Raw genomic sequence first — 16664 nt, 5'->3', positions numbered from 1 at the left:
GAAATATTGTTTTCCTAATACTCTGTGACCTGAATTTCTTCTTGCTTTATGGGTGCAAATCAGTATTTTCTCTAGTCAGCATTTGATGATGGATGTCAAAATACAGGCCATGTATAATGCATATCTAGCATTAGCGATTTAAGGTGTTTACTTGTCAAGCTGGAGAAATTCAAAAACTTCACATTCACTGAATTCACCCAGCTGTCACTTGCAGTTTTTCGTAATTTCAAATGAAAGTTGTGATAAAACAGTTTAGGCTTCCTTGACTTTTTTTTTTCTGAGGGAAGAAAACAGACGGCATCTAAAATTTATGCTGTGAGCTGAAAGGCAGGCAACAAAGAGGAATTTTCTGAAAGTTGAAGAAAGAAACACCTTTCTGGCTTTGTTTGACCTTCCGCTTTCCAGGAAAGTTGAAACAATAATATTTAGCAATTATATGGCTCTTTTTATAAAACAGCAATTTTATAAGAGTGCCACTGATCCACAGAAAGTTATATGTAAACCCATAAATGTGGCACAGTATAGTTTAATTTGCTCCTGGCTAACCCAATAAAAACTATTAGATCTAGACAAAAGGCATGGGTTCAATAGTAAACTAATAAGAAAATACACTTGTATGTGTAAAGTCTCTTTTGCGTCACAGACACCTCCATAGTGTTTTCTTTTGGTTTGGTTTGGTTTTTTTGTGACCTTATAGGATGTAAGCCTACCTACAACTCTGCATTTTCTGGCAGTTTCCTATTCAGGTAACAAGATCTGACTGTGCTTAGTTTTTGAGGTTCCACACACATCCACTATATATTTGTAAAAGCTATCCTCCTTGTTCATTGTATCAGCATCTGCTAATGCCACATACGAGTTCCTATTGAATGGACACAAAGCTCATTTATTAGTGACTAAGACTTCTAATAGAAAAGCAAAAGGAATGACTTTTTAATGGCTTCAGTATTACTGCTCCAGTGTTACCAAGATGGTGGGTATAACTGTGCAATCAAAGCCCTGACCCATTTTTTTTTTAATGTGTGTCCCATGTGTGATGTGTGTAAAAAAGGGTGGGTCACATGACTATGGCCACCATCTGCACTTTTCTGACCCCCCATCTCCACCTGCAGACACCCTTGTACTGGTCAGAAATGCTTACTAAAGCTTAAGCCTTGGTTAACAAAGTGGATGCAATTATTAAAATCATTAGCTCTGGCAAATGCTTACAACATTCAAAGTGATATATTGATCTCCCTTTTTCTGTCTTCACCATCAGCACCATCTCATCTCATGGATGAGTCCCATTAAGTATTCCTATATACTCTTAAAGGGATTTCCTAATTCTTCATGAAATTAGTTCAGAAAAATGAAAGGCCGCTTTTACCCTGCAACCACAAGTGAACATTGATGCATGAATAACCATTGATGAAAATTTCTATGTTTAATATCCTGGTTTGACTTTTCAAAAGATCAACCTCCCTTCTCATCTTTTGCAACATTATTATTATTATGGTTGGTTGCACAGTCAGCCAGATGTTTAGACTGGATTTGATATTTTTATCCACCTATCGAGTCCTTTCCAAGGACCTGGGGTAGGCAGATGTTGATTGATGGCTTGATGGTGTTAAAGGTATCATCGCAGGATGTGAGCTGTTCCAAGTAAAGCTGCCTTTTGCAATTGACTGATGCTGATTTTGTCAATGCCGATGATCTTCAAATGGTGCTCCAGATGTTTTGGGATTGCACCCAAGGCACCCATTACTATTGGTACTATCTTTGCTTTGTTTCGTCACAGTCATTCTATTTCTATCTGCAGGTCTTTGCATTTGGTGGTTTTCTGCAGTTCTTTCTCTTCTGTTCTGCTGTCTCTGAGTATTGCAGTGTCCACTATCCAGATTTTTTGTCTTTCTTATCAACAGTTGTTAAGTCTGAGGTGCTGTGTGCAGTCTTAGTTCTTCAACTTTTCTCACTCAGATGGCATATGTCTGGGGTGGTATGGGATAACAGCCTGTGATTTCTAACCTGAATAAGAGCTAGAAATAAACTGTGGATGGATTCCACTGTAGGTTGTCTACTTACAGGCCAACTTCTCTTGAAGGAACCAAGAGAGGAAAATATCTGTTCACCATAGACAACCTCAGTCATGGTGGTGGTGGTGGTGGTGGTGAGTAACAATACCTGTGGCATGACATCATGATGCAAATGATGCAAATTCCATAGTTGTGTCACTTGGCAATACAAAGAGAAGGATCATGCAGGACATTCAAGAAACTGATGGACATGATTTGGCTATCTGGCACCTTGTTTGTAATCCTGCTCAAGAGTGAAAGAAATAAAGCAGGTTGTTTTTTTCATAAACTTTCATTCCCTCCTAGCACAGTGAGTTGTAAGTAGTTTGGGAGGAGAAAGCCGTGATTCTGAGTGAAAAGATGCCACATGAATGTTTTAAATAAATACATATATTTGTATATAATTGCTCAGGGCCACTTTTTGTTCATGTCTTTTAATAAATTTCCTTTTATGCTTTTGTAGCTTATATGCAATTCAAAATTATAGAGCTATGGACAAGTGTGTCCTACAGAGGTGCTGTGTGTTTCAAACAATCAGGAAGAGGAGGGAGAAGTGTTGCAGTGGGTAGAGAGGACTTATACTTCTTAAGAAAAGAATGCATTGTAAATAACAATTGTACTTTCAACAACCTTGAACAGTTGCACAATAGAGCCAATCATGTAACATCTTTTCCTGCATAAACCAGGGTTACACGATATCTGTTGGGCTGAGGACTTCACAAAGGTTTGCATGGCATGTTGAGAGCTGGATTTGAAAAGTGGGTAACCCAATCTGTTTGGAGGAGGATGAAATTGTAAAATCAGGTATCTTAAGACTCCGCAAGGCTTGACATATTGATGTAGCCCCCCATAAATATTTCAAGGGCCACCTATGTAACCCGTGCATTAGGTGTTTTGTATTCCTGTTTAAAGATGTACAGCCATATATTTACAAATAGCTCTGTGGTTGTGAGTATACAGTATATAAAGGAAGAAGATGGATGGATGGATGGATGGATGGATGGATGGATGGATGGATGGATGGATGGAAACATTTTCTTTTGGATCTGTGGTAGGACTCTATAAGCTGAAGAAGGAATAGGGATCCTGCAAATAAATTGTGATCAGCTTGTGTTCTCCACTGAATAATGTAGTGTCTTCTCCGAATGCCATCCAGGCTCCTGACTTCTTTGATTTTATTTTTAAAATAAGTTTTGAATTATATTTTAATTTGGTGAGGGATGTTACAAAATGAGTGCTGGTGGTATATTTCTTTTCAAGAATGTCCCAGAGGCTACAGCAATTATTAGGTCAAGGAGACACATCTCTCTGTCTCTCTCTTTCTCTCCTACACACACAAAAACACAATAGATATTATTCAGTGCCCCCACTGCCCCAAAATGGAGGAGTTAGTTCACCATGGGAACATCCAAAAAGGTATCTGTTGGCCTAGTCAAATACTCCCATGGGGTAATTGGGCCAATTGACACCCTTTTTGGTGTCCCCATGATTTAGCCCTCCCAGTAGTAATGTATGGCTGTGAGAGCTGGACCATAAAGAAGGCTGAGCGCTGAAGAATTGATGCCTTTGAACTGTGGTGCTGGAGAAGACTCTTGAGAGTCCCCTGGACTGCTAGGAGGTCAAACCAGTCAATCTTAAAGGAAATCAACCCTGATTGCTCATTGGAAGGATTGATAATGAAGCTCAAGCTCAGATACTTTGGTCACCTAATGCAAAGAGAGGACTCTTTGGAAAAGACCCTGATGCTGGTAAAGATTGAAGGCAAAAGGAGAAGGGGATGGCAGAGGATGAGATGGTTAGATAGCATCACTGAAGCAATGAGCATGAAACTGAGCCAACTCAGGGAGGCAGTGAAGGACAGGAAGGCCTGGCGCGATGTGGTTCATGGGGCCACGAAGAGTCGGACACGACTTAATGACTGAACAACAACAACAAAAATGATTTAGCCCTAAACAGGAGTAACTTAACTTCCCAATCAACTAACACTGCGTGATGCAAACTCCTTACCAATTACTACTTCTGATATCCATGGTTGATACAATGCTTACACTGCACAGAGAGCAGTTAGCTAAGTGGGGAGCTAGTTTAACCCTAGATGGCAGCACCTAACCAATCTTGGCTCATCTTGAAAAGCTAAATGGGGTCAGGGCTGATTAATATTTGGATGGGTTGTAGATTAGCCTCAGAAGTCAAAGAAGCAACCTGAAAAGAGGCGGAGTTCCTTCTAATGGGGAAGTGGAGGCACAGCATCTTTTTTAAAACTAGTTTTCAGCAGTATTTTAGTCTTGTCTGGACTGACTTCCTGATCGCATATAATTTATATAAATAGGAGCTTATATCTTTTCAGTGCACTACTGCTATCCAATTTGGAAAACACAGTCTTGATAGGATATAGTGACATCCTTTCAATAATTTCTGTTTTATGTTTTTAATGTTTTATGTGGTTTTTTTTTTAACCTTTTTTTTTTCAGGAGATAAGCTGATATATAACTTCCGTAGTCCAGTACTTCCTTAAGCACTTGTACATGTGAGAGAGCATTGGAGTGTGGGAGGGGTTGTCATTTAAATAATTGCAAAGCACATCATTTACAGTATTGCTTCATACTACAAATTCAGAAAATAGGCTTCTCTTTTTGGTGCTCCTAATAATTCTCAGCCCAGTCAGGTGGCGGTGCGTAACCAACCTTGACTGATTTTGAAAAGCAAAGCAGGGTGGTTCTACATGTTCTCTGGCATGGATCTTATTAGCACATGAAAATCCCAGAGCTGTAAGCTAAACAGAAATGTTGAAACAACATTCCAGAAGATGATGGCAAGCAAGGTCCATACTGTTGCTGAGAAAACTATTACCAAAATAAAAATTCCAGCCATCCAGGTTTCAGTCCTTACATTCTTCCAATGTAAACATTAAGGGTGTATTGGGCAGAGGATCCAAATTGGCAGCACATGGTTCAAGTTCATCCTTGACACAGAAAATCTTCATCTTATTTCTTCCCATCCACAGGCCCACTATTAAACATTTAAATACAGCTGCAGGGTCCTTGGGGTTCTCTGAGCTTGGTTGTTTTCTAGCACTGAAGATGCTACCTAGCTGGGTATCGAAACGTTTGCAAGAAAACAGCCAAACTCAGAGAACCCCAAGGACTCCACAGTTCAACCCTCAGCTACAGAGATTCTCTTCTATAAATACAGCTACTTCCTAGCCTAATCTTTTTGTAATTAAAGTTACGAGTCCTAGTGTAACATCTCAGTTTCTTTGTACTATTGTCTTACAGGGTTTTCACCACCAGGAATGGACAGATCATCACCCGACAAAAGTCCAGTGCATGGCCTTCTCCGTCAGCCCTCCATTACAACAGGAATTGATATCCCTATTATTACGGAATTAGGTAAGCCCGGATGGGATCTTTTCTGTACCTATTTTCTTTTTGTTTTCCACAACCTAGGGAAACGAAGCTGTAAACATGGTTTATTTAAGTTAAGGTGTAGAATTTTCTTGTGAAGGATGTGTGTGTGAACATACACACACTCATGTAAACAAGCACACAGACATACACAGAGTGCCAGTATGATATCGTGGCTAAAATGCTGGACTAGCAGCAGAGAGACTCAGGCTCTAGTGTTCCCTTAAGCATGGAAGCCAACTGGGTGATTCTGAGGCAGTCACTTTCTCAGCCCAACAACATCACAACTGGTGGTGTGTAAAGATTAAAGGAATGGACTAGGAACAGAGAGACCCAGTTTCCAATGTGGAATGGCATGGAAATCAACTGGAAGAGTTTGGGCCAGTCGCTCTCTCTCAGCCCTAGACTGGAAGTCAGAAAAGTCTATTGTCCAACCAGCATGGTAGGTGATGGTCTATAACCTTCACGAAGAGGACTTCTTCCTGTAGTGGCTTGATAGTAATAACACATATACATACAAGCAAACATATCCACACATACTGTACATACAAAGAGACACACACATATACACAATCATTGAGCAAGCTCCTTTTTTAAAGCGCTATCATAATTTTACTTCTTCCCTTGCTTGGTAGCAATCTACACAATTGTAGGATTGAGTCTATATGGCAAAAGATTACACAGTAGGACTAGAGCATATTTTGTTCTTTTACTGGCCTTAGTCTAGGCTCAGAAAGACCCAGAATGGCATTTGGCTCTTGCCCCTGGTGCCCTTGGCGGTAGATTGAGGATTGAGGTGACACTTTTGACTTAGAGGAAATGCAACCAATTGCCTTCCTCCCTGCATGTTGAAAGCCAAGAAAGTCTTCTTTGTTCATCCCTTTGCTGTTATGCTAACAAATTAATTATTAATTTCTGCCATAATAGCATTGAGAATGCCGCCACTTCACTCATTCTCATTTCTCCTGTGCGAATTCTGCAAGCCATTCTGTTTCTGATAGTAAAGGCAAGCTTCATTTGTGGTCCTTTCCTCCTTTTATTGTCTTCCCCTTTCATTTTAAGCTTTATTTGTCTTACTCCCTTATTTTATTCTTTTTCTCTGCTTTCTCCTCCCCCACCTCCCTCCCCCACCCCATTCCCCTCCTTAACACTTTTTAGCTAAACCTGGCAAATTTCTGCCTTTGGTTTCAATCAGTCAGGAAAAAAACAGTGGAGCTCAGATTCTAATGATAACAGAACTGGGTAAGAAGTGCCTTTCTCTTTGACATCCACGGCTTTTTGCTCTGCGGTTGTTCCTACTATCATCGGCTTTCTCCTTTCTTTATCTGGCTGTATCAGAGAGTTGCCCTCTCAGCGCTACTTTGAATGTTTTATTTGTGATTCCAGTTGAAACTGACTATCTTGTTCTGCTTTTCCTTAATTTTTTTTTTCTCTACATACAGCATCGGTAAATCTTTGATCACATTCATCTGACCTGCTGGCTGTTTCCATAGCATCTTCACACCAGTTCATTTTCCCTTCCTCTTCCTCTTCCTCTTCCTCCTCCTCCTCCTCCTCCTCCTCCTCCTCCTCCTCCTCCTCCTCCTGTACTTGTCAATTTGACAGACACATTTTAACAGTTCTCAGACACATAAAAGAAAGAAAAATATTTGAGGAAGAAAAAAACAAGAATTATGCTTTCCCTTAAGACATTGATGGGTTGGCTACTTTGTGGGAACACGTTTTCATTCAGAGATTACATGCTGAATGTCATGAAAACCACTATACTGCTAAGCATTTTTTTTTTTAACCCAAGTGTGATTTTGATTATCATGTTCTGTGATGAAGCTCTGAATGTGTAAACCGATCCTTCCCCTTAGTCAGTAAGAACCATTTCAACAAATCTCAGGAGAACATGAAAGTAAAGCAGCTGAACTCTGATGCTAAAGCTTATTCTTATATGTTCAGAGATTTTGCCCTAGCCCCCAAATTATCTCTACTTAGGTTTTTCCATCAGCCTTGACTCTGCTATTAATTTTTCAGGACTGCCAGTAGTATATAGAATAGAAGTGCTACTTAAGATTTGTGCCTTGGTTTCAATGACATTTATTTATTTATTTATTTATTTATTTATTTATTTATTCATTCATTCATTCATTCATTCATTCATTCATTCATTCAATTTATATAGCTGCCCATCTCAGACCAGTGACTCTGGGCGGCTAACAAAAATAAAAACCATCAAACACTTAAAACAATACAGAAAATTAAATATAAATATAAACACAGCCAAGAGATCTTAAAAAACCATCGGTATCAGCACAACCATGAAACAGGGCCCTTTGCACACTAGGGGCCCCAGGCCCAGGCATAAAGCCAGGTCTTCCGGCCTTCTGAAAAGCCAAAAGGGTCGGGGCCATCCTATCTCACTTGATAGAAGACTTTTCTTACAGTTACATTCTTGAAGTCAAATGTCCTTTTTCAAGCGCATAAAATAAACTTCTAAAATAAATTAAAAATCAAGTTAAAATAATACTTAAAGACTATTATGCAGTTTTATTGATGGAGCTATTGCAATGAATCTGGTGTTTTGAATTAATCTACTGTAAGTCACATTTGGTTTTTAATTAATTCCAGCAAAGGAGAAAGAGACAAAGATATGGAGAATCTAATTTAAAAGCCATGTCTGCCAAGGATTTAGTTATAAGATTTTTTTAAGCCTTACAAAAGTTGTAAGATTTTTTTTAAGCCTTACAAAAAAGGCTTACTGTCTTTTTTCTTTTCATTAGAAAATCTCTGTTGATCACTTCCCAATGTGATATGTTACAGAGAAATACTTATCATCAACAATGTTGTCTGTAATTCTGGCACCCAGAACAGGTATATAGAGACGTCTTTTTGAAAGTGTAGAAACGTGAACATGGAGGAACAAAAACCTCAAGCCCACTTCCATCTTATTTCAGTGCTCCAAGGAGAAAACAGGATCTCATCTCTTTGGTCCATATACTGAATTTTGCCTACTTGCTAAATTCAATATAGGGACCAAACATCTAGTTCTAGATTCATCACATAATTTTGAATCCTGATATATCAGTATTGCTAATAGCATGAAGCATATGCAAATATAGGGCTTTATATATCTAGGTACCTCTTCTAGATAACTTTGGTATAATGCTCAAGTGCTGGACTAGAAACCAGGAATCTGTGAGTTCTAGTCCTCTGTTAGGCATGGAAGTTGGCTGAGTGACTTTGGACCAGTCACTCCCTCTCAGCCCAACCTGCTTCACAAGTTCTTATTTTTAAACTGCACCTACTTTGTAAATTGAGAAGTGTAATTTGACTCTAAGTCAGATTCTACAGATGGCATATCAGAATATGTACTTGGGGTTTTATTGTATTTATCCAAAAAGAAAACAATCCTGGATTTAATATCATCCCTCCCTCTAAAAGAGGAGTCAATGGAATAAAATTATCCTGTGCACTGCTTTCTACTTTTATCAGTGTAGGGTTGCCCTCTCTAGTTGAACAATCCTAGAGACTTTTCCCTCCGCCATAAACGTTTTCTATAAAATAAGCTATCCTATTTGCAATGTTACTTGTTGGTATATGCATATACCAACCATTCTATCACATATGCACATACCAATGTTGTCCCCATATGCATGTATTCATCATTCTGTCCTTATCATTTATAAATCCCTGAATACACACACATATGTTTCTCTGCCACTTTTCAACAGAGACAGCAGAATAAGACGAAAATATAATGGTAGAGGGGATAAGACTGGAGATGGGGTTTAGCTGAGGTAGATGTGATAGCAACCTGAACATATATAATATAATAACACATCAGCAAGGATGTCACATAGAAGATCACGACTTCTTCTCTCTCATTCCAACATGGAGAACTTGGAATAATGGATTTAAATTGCAGAAAATCCTATTCCAGTTGAATGTGAGGGGAGAACTTCATAACAGTCTGACAGTAGAACTAATGTCCCGGAGAGGTGATGGGGTCCCCTTTTCAGATTGAGTGCAAGTAATGGCCATCTGTCAGAGGACAGTTCTACAGAATAGGAATTTGGAGTCCTTCACTGTTGGCTTCAATGGCCTGGCTGGTTCCTTCCACATGTGTCATGTTATGAAAAGACATGGGTTGCTGCATAGGGGAGGGGGGGAAGGGAAGGGAAGGGAAGGGAAGGGAAGGGAAGGGAAGGGAAGGGAAGGGAAGGGAAGGGAAGGGAAGGGAAGGGAAGGGGAAAACCAAGCAACATGGAGAAACGAGACAAGTTGAAGATATACATAGCAGGACAGGGAAGGGAAAAAGAGAGAGAGATAGGTATGCATTATAAAAAGAATTAAAATTCACTACTGCCCAAGGAGTGGCTGTTATTCAAAGACATCCATACACTGACATCTGCAGCCATTTGGACTTCCACCTATTCAATGTGTTTTATTGTCTCAGTGAATGCAAATCCACAGGTAATTTTTAGGAAGCCTCATATTCCTATTTGGTAAATAGAGCACTTCCATTAAGCAGAGGAAGTTCTGTATGGGCTTTCCAGTGCATAAGGGGAAACTGAAGCTAGTCTCATCCCCTGACAAGATGGCCGTGGCTGGGATTAGAGTACACATGTTCCAAATAACACTAACAAAGGCCACTGAGGAGTTACTGGTCTGACATCTTCACCTTTCATAAAGATGAACTGATTTTTTTTTTCAAATACAGATTTCACATACATTTTAATTTCCCTCTCAGTAACATGTAAGCATTCAAGATATGTTTCCATACAGACACTGTGTTTCTTCTTCATGTATAGCATGTAAAGGTTATCTGCTGATATCCACTATAGATACAGATATTTTATCATTTGCTTTTCAGTAAATGATTCCAATGTTCAGTTTCTGGACCAAGATGATGACGATGACCCTGATACAGAATTGTATCTCACACAGCCTTTTGCATGTGGAACTGCCTTTGCGGTCAGCGTGCTGGATTCCCTCATGAGTGCGGTAAGCATCAACTTTTTTTTTTTTTTTTTTGCCCTATGTATCATAAGAGTAAGGCTGTAGTTTTAGACATAGGTGTGCATTCACTCTGTGGCCAGCATAGAAGGAAACCATCCCCAGATAATGTCTCACAATAGATCACCTGAATCTTTCTGCATATCCTTTTTCTCCTTCAAAAGCACAGGTAGAAGAAATCTATGAAGAAGGTGAGGTAGGAATAGACAATATCTAGAGGGAATGGGCAACTTTTCCCCGGAAGAATGCCTCCCAAATGTCCCTTTGAGGAACTGCAAAGGTGACAAGTAAAAAGACTTCAGATCTTGAACTTGTGTGATGTTTATCCAGCCCTTACTCTTCTATCTACTCCTTTTGGCATGATTAGAACCACCTGAGCCTAACCAGCACAAGGTGCATTTTATTCCATTTTGCTAATTTCATGTTGCTCAACAACCTACATGCTTTAGTTATTATCTAATGCATGGAGTTTGGGCAAGGAATGAAAATTGGCCCCTGTGACAGTCCATGATCTATTCTCTCTGTCTCTTTAAGGGAAATTCCTGCCCATACTTTGATTATCCCTCACCTTAACTGATTTCTGCCATATAAACACCATCCTCTCTCTGCTATCCAGATAAGCCTCTTTAATCTCATTCTTCTTTGCTAGCACAACCAAACAATGCCTATATACATAGACAATATCAGAGAAAGCATCCAGAAATCAAAGTGACTATATTATTGGTACAAGGAGGTAGAAGAGCTCAGTTATAACAGCAAAAACATGGCCAGGGGCTGTCTGTGGAATAAATCATGAAGTTCTAAGTCAAGCTAAAGGAGAAAAAAGAAAGCCAACCAGTTTACATAATATGAACCTGATTATAATACCCATCATTTTCAAGGTAAATATCTGCTTTCATGAGCTACAGCTCACTTCAGATGCGCTGAGTGGCTAAACATTTACGAGAACCTCTGTGACTAAAAGAGGAAGTTAGATCAGAAATATGGCAAGCAGCAGAAAAAGAATCAGTATAGCTTCAAACTAAACTATGCCAGCTGTACAGTAGTGACTGGAAGAGGTCAAACTACATACCAATACCAAGGAGACTTAAAAGGGTGTACAAAGTATCACACAATAATCTTAATTTCACATGCTAGCAAAATAATATTTAGAAGTATCCCACAGAGATTAAAGCCCTTCATGGAAAGGGAAATGCCAGATGTAGAGAAGGCCAAGGAATTAGATGATTGAGAAAGCTAAAGAATATCAAAAAGAAGGCAACGTGTGCTTCATTGACTATAGAATGACCTTTGATTATGTCAACTATGTAAAGCTGCGGAATGTCCTTAGGAAAATGGGAACATCTCACTGTCTTCATGTGAAACCTATGCACAGGACAGGAAACCATAGTCAGGATGGACATGGTAAAATAGACAGGGTCCAGGTTGACAAAGGAGTGAGTCAAAAACTCTCTCCCTATTTATTCAAACTGTATGCTATATATATTGCATGTCAGCATATATGAATATGCATTGAGGGAGGCTAGATTGGAAGAAGATGAGCATGGCTTTAAAAGGAGATGAAAAAACACCAACAACCTGCTGATGACACTACTCTGATAGCTGAAAATGCAAGTGATCTGTATGCTCTCGTAATGAAAGGCAAGGAGCACAGTGAAAAAATGGGACTGCGATTAAATATAAAGAAGTTCAAATTAGTGACAACAGGTACAGCAACCAACCTTAGAATTGATAATGAAGATATTGAAGTGGTAGATAGCTCCTGCTTTTAAGGATCAACTGTCAACAGTAAAAGAGTCAGCAGTCAAGACTAGCACTTGGTAGGGTAGCAATGAAGGCCCTGGGAAAGATACTCAGATGCTATGATGAATCTATACCTAAAAAATCAGACTTGTGCAGCCAGTGATTTTCCTTATGACATTCTATGGAAGCAAAAATTGAACTTTGAAGAGGCAGTATAAAAAGAATATCTATGCTTTTGAACTTTGGTATTGGATAAGATTCTTGTGAATACTGTGAATAACCAAAATCACAAACATGGATCATAGACAAATCAATCCAAAGTTCTCACCTAAAACAAAATGACCAGGCTTAAAATGTCATGTTTTGGATGTATTATGAGAAGACGAGCTTCCTTGAGAAGTCTATTATACTGGGAAAGGTAGAATAAAAAAGAGGACGAACACAACCAGCCATAAGGTAGATTGACTCAATCGTAGCAGTGATGGGTGTATGGTTGGGAGACCTGAAGGACCAGGTTGGGGACAAATCAACCTGGAGAAGGTCTATCTATGTGGTTGCTAAGAGTCAGCCCTGACTTGATGGCACATAATCAATCCATCTTCTCATACTGACAAAGTAATTCCATTTTCTAAAACATTCCTCTGGCTCTGTGTATAAGTGTCTTGTCCTTACCTTCATGGTTGTCCACAATCTTGTTGTCTCAAAACTCTTTGCACTAATAACCCAACATATTCCTTTCTTTGATTTTCATTTATTCAGCTGTACTATTCTCAGCTTCCCAAACATTCCTTGCTCCTGAAACAATTTTTCCTTGCTATTGTTAAGAACAAGGAATGAATTAGAAACATTTGAATAAATACAATAATCTACATACGTATAATCTCATCTCTCTTGCCTTCCTCACTTGTTTATTTGTGACTTAAGATCTTTAGGATAGGAATATCATACATACCTGTTCGAAATCACTACCTACATAGGTGGTACGCAAGAGGAAAATCTGGAAGAAAACACCTGCATTTGGGCCCGGAGATACAGCATTGCCTAGAAAGCAGGGAGGTTGTTTAGTATGGGCTTCTCCCCAGTTAAAGAGTCATGTTTTATAATACCAGAATTCACATCTCTCTCACTGAGTTCCATGGACAGTTCCATGTAGCCATAATTGGTTAAAGCAAATATATCAAATAAGCATGTAACTGAACTGAGAAGCAAAGCAGGCAAAAGAGAATTGCTAGGATTGCAAGAAAAAGAGGATATAGGAGAAGACAGAAGCACTGAAGACCATCTATGGAATAATATAGGCAAGGACAGATAGAACTGCAAGGAATATGGTGCAAAGGAAGCAGGTTTCTTTTGAGTTAAACTATCAAATATCACAGAGTTTAATTCTTTCTTCAGAATCCTTGAAACATCTTCATTTAAATTTTTGCAGTCAAAAGCATTAATCAATTAGTATCTTTTTAAAAAATATTAGTTGACAGGCACCGTAAAATGACAAGACTTATACTGCTGTTCCCTGCTGTTGAAACAGATTACCAGCTGATAAACCACTGTCTGACTTATTTATGATAATATAATAAAATACATTATAAATTGGTGTGGTAGATTTATATGTTATAAAGTATCATTTTTCTGGTTCTATTAAGAGATATATTCTTGGGATGTCATTGGTGTTAAAATAATGGTCTTAGTTCTGGACTGTCAGCATGCAAAGACCCATTCACAAAGAGCTTTCCTTACCACAGGACAGCAACTCCTCCAAGAGTAAGGAGACAGAGTCCAACTTCTAATTCTGATTCTTCAGGTGGAGGAGAATGCTTTCTGCCAGCAAGCAGAATAGATATGGATAGATAGCTGTGGATAGCATGGATAGATGTTCCTTAACACCCTGATCAGCCTCTCATACATGTTTTGGAATTCCTTACCCTTTCTTCAGTAAAGTCCTCTGTTATATTTCCTGCATCCTTAGAAGCTATTTATACGAACGATGTGGGTGGCCCTATACATGACTGTAATAGAAAAGTGGGGGGGAGGGAGTTCAAGACTTTAGCAATGGGCCAAATGTCAGCCACTCATTTTGGTTCTTGCTAATGTGACCACACAAGAGCTGGCTAGTTGAGTTTTTGGAATTACCTCACTTAGGATCACACTTTAAATATGCCAACATTATAGAATAAAATCCTTCAAGCAGACAGATAATTATTTTCTTTAAGCTAGTCTTTACTTATGGTATATCCATTCCAGGGGATTGCCGCCTTGAAATGGCGGTAGGGTTCAGTGACTTCAGTAAGCCCAAGAGTGAAGCCAGTGGAATGGGAGTTTCTGGGAAGGCCATTCTTGCCAGTAAGATATAGTGACCATATTTTCTTGGAAAAAATAAAGGGCAAACCTGAAAAAGATTGATAAGGGTAAAAAAATAAATAATTGTTTATGTATGTAACTTTGCTTTACAAAGGAAAATTCAAGAGCAAAACCAAGAAAAGGAATAATTTAAGTTAAATAAATCTAAAGGACAGATTTCTGAAGTAAAGGACTGTCCTTTATAATAAGAGACATATGGTCACTATACAGTAAGATCAAAAGAGGAGGAGTAAAACTAAGAGAAATTAACCGTGAGGATAAGGAGAGGTGAGGTTCTACAGGTGTGAGAGTAATCAACCCACCTATATGAAGAAACTTCTAAGTCAAAGCCAGAAGAAATCAATGGTTAACCTCTTCTGTGTTGTTGCCAAACAGACAAACAAATCAACAGTGTGAACATGGCTCAAACATCAGACACGTTTGGGTAGTAACTGATGAGGCTTTCCCTGGTCAGAAGTCATTCTTCTAATTTCTGGGGAAATTTTCACAATTAGATCTGGAAGTGATGATGTGGTCAGACCAAAGCTTCAGCAAAATCTGGTCACTGATGATGCCAGTAATGTGCAAGGACGTATGCAACTAGAATGTAGAATGTCAGAAGCATGAGTCAAGAAAATCTGAAATGGGAGGTTTTAGGAATAAGTGAGCTGGAATGGACAACTGTAACTCAGATTATTATATGTTCTTCAGGACATGAGACTATGTAAAGGAATGGTGCAGCAATGATTCTCAAAGTAAGTGCTTGGATATAAGCCAATAAATGATAGGATCATATTTATTAAAATTAGTGACACTGTATTATGTACTTACCACTGATACAGGGAGGAAGACATTGAGAAATGCTATTGCAAATTGCAAAAGATGCTGAGTGAAACAGCAAGAAAGGTTGTAGTGCAATAATGGATGATTGCAATGTAAACATTAGAGAAATGAAGAAACCTAAAGCAAAGATGGTTTGAATTGGGTAAAGGTCAATAGAGTTTTGTAAAGAGAATTTCTTGTTTATTGCTAACACCTGCTTCAAGCCACATAAACACAGATTCTACACATGACATCACCAGATGTGCAACATTGGAATCAAATTGACTACTTAATAGGAAACAGAAGATCAAGAAGTTTAATCCAGTCAGCCAGGATACTTCCAGGTGCAGACTGTGGAACGGATTGTGAATTATTGGTGTCAAATATATGGGTTAAACTTAGAAAATTGAAAACAGTACATGTGCCAACAAGATTTGACCTAGAGGACCTAACAGTCAGAATTTAAGATCAATGTAAGGAACAGATTCAGTACATTTCACATATATAAAAGAAAACCCAAAGAGCCATGGGATGAGGTAAAAGTCATCATGAAACTGAAACAGTAAAAAATGTTCCTCAGATTTGAAAGACAGAAATATGGCTTTCAGAACAAGCTGTCATGATACCCAATGAAAGACAAAGACAAAGGATTTAAATCTTAGACAACACAAAAGACAAATGCAACAAATGAATTCAGACTTCAAGTGCCAATCTGGAAAAGACAAAGACCCCTTAATCAAGAATGTCAACAAATAAACAAAAATAAGAAAAATGAGGTTTTTTTAAAAGGAAGATCAGAGGTATCATAAGAAAATGCATAGCTAATACAGGCTAGTCAAGTAATCATGGATGTGATCTAATAGAGGCAAAAAAGGTTAAAGTAAGATGGAAAGACTGTCCTGAAATCCTTTATAATGGGATTGTGGAATGACAAAAATATTGCCAAGGGAAAGTGAGGTACCACAAATAATAGACCTGTTAAAGTCATGATATGAGATGGGCGGCTATACAAATATGACAAACAAACAAACAAATAAATAAATAGAAAAAACACCAGGGGTGGGTGAAATACTGGTTAAAGCTGAATAAGAAGAGACAATTAAAATCCCAACAGCTCTATATCAACAAATATTGACCAACACTATGTGGTCTAAAGGTTGGAAAAGACCATAGTATATACCTATACTATGCAAAGAGGGGAGATCTTTAGCAAAGAAGGGACATGCAGTAACTTGTGCAAATTACTTAACTATAAATTACTCAAGCAAAGTTTTGCTTAAGAACTAATTTCAGGATAGGCAGA

General features: G+C 38.5%; 1 protein-coding gene and 1 long non-coding RNA gene across 6 annotated transcripts in view; one reads left to right on the top strand and one right to left on the bottom strand.

The window, feature by feature from the left end:
• Positions 1-16664, top strand: part of KCNMA1 (potassium calcium-activated channel subfamily M alpha 1) — a 523843-nt gene that overhangs the window by 486762 nt on the left and 20417 nt on the right. For all 4 annotated transcript variants that reach the window (XM_088128983.1, XM_088128982.1, XM_088128975.1 and 1 more), the window contains exons 23-24: positions 5327-5440; positions 10317-10447. In XM_088128983.1, coding sequence (XP_087985109.1) covers positions 5327-5440; positions 10317-10447 — 245 coding nt within the window. The remainder of the gene's footprint in view (positions 1-5326; positions 5441-10316; positions 10448-16664) is intronic.
• The window catches only part of LOC148216917 (uncharacterized), a 31853-nt gene that overhangs the window by 8528 nt on the left and 6661 nt on the right, over positions 1-16664 (bottom strand). For both annotated transcript variants that reach the window (XR_015793554.1, XR_015793555.1), the window contains exon 2: positions 13155-13243. This is a non-coding gene — a long non-coding RNA (uncharacterized LOC148216917). The remainder of the gene's footprint in view (positions 1-13154; positions 13244-16664) is intronic.

The sequence above is a fragment of the Python bivittatus genome, unplaced genomic scaffold (genome assembly GCF_059951505.1).
Source record: "Python bivittatus isolate LINGU-HERP-01145 unplaced genomic scaffold, Pbiv_v1 ctg000050_np1212, whole genome shotgun sequence".
Classification (NCBI taxonomy): domain Eukaryota; kingdom Metazoa; phylum Chordata; class Lepidosauria; order Squamata; family Pythonidae; genus Python; species Python bivittatus.
This window is presented reverse-complemented; position numbering and strand designations above follow the sequence as displayed.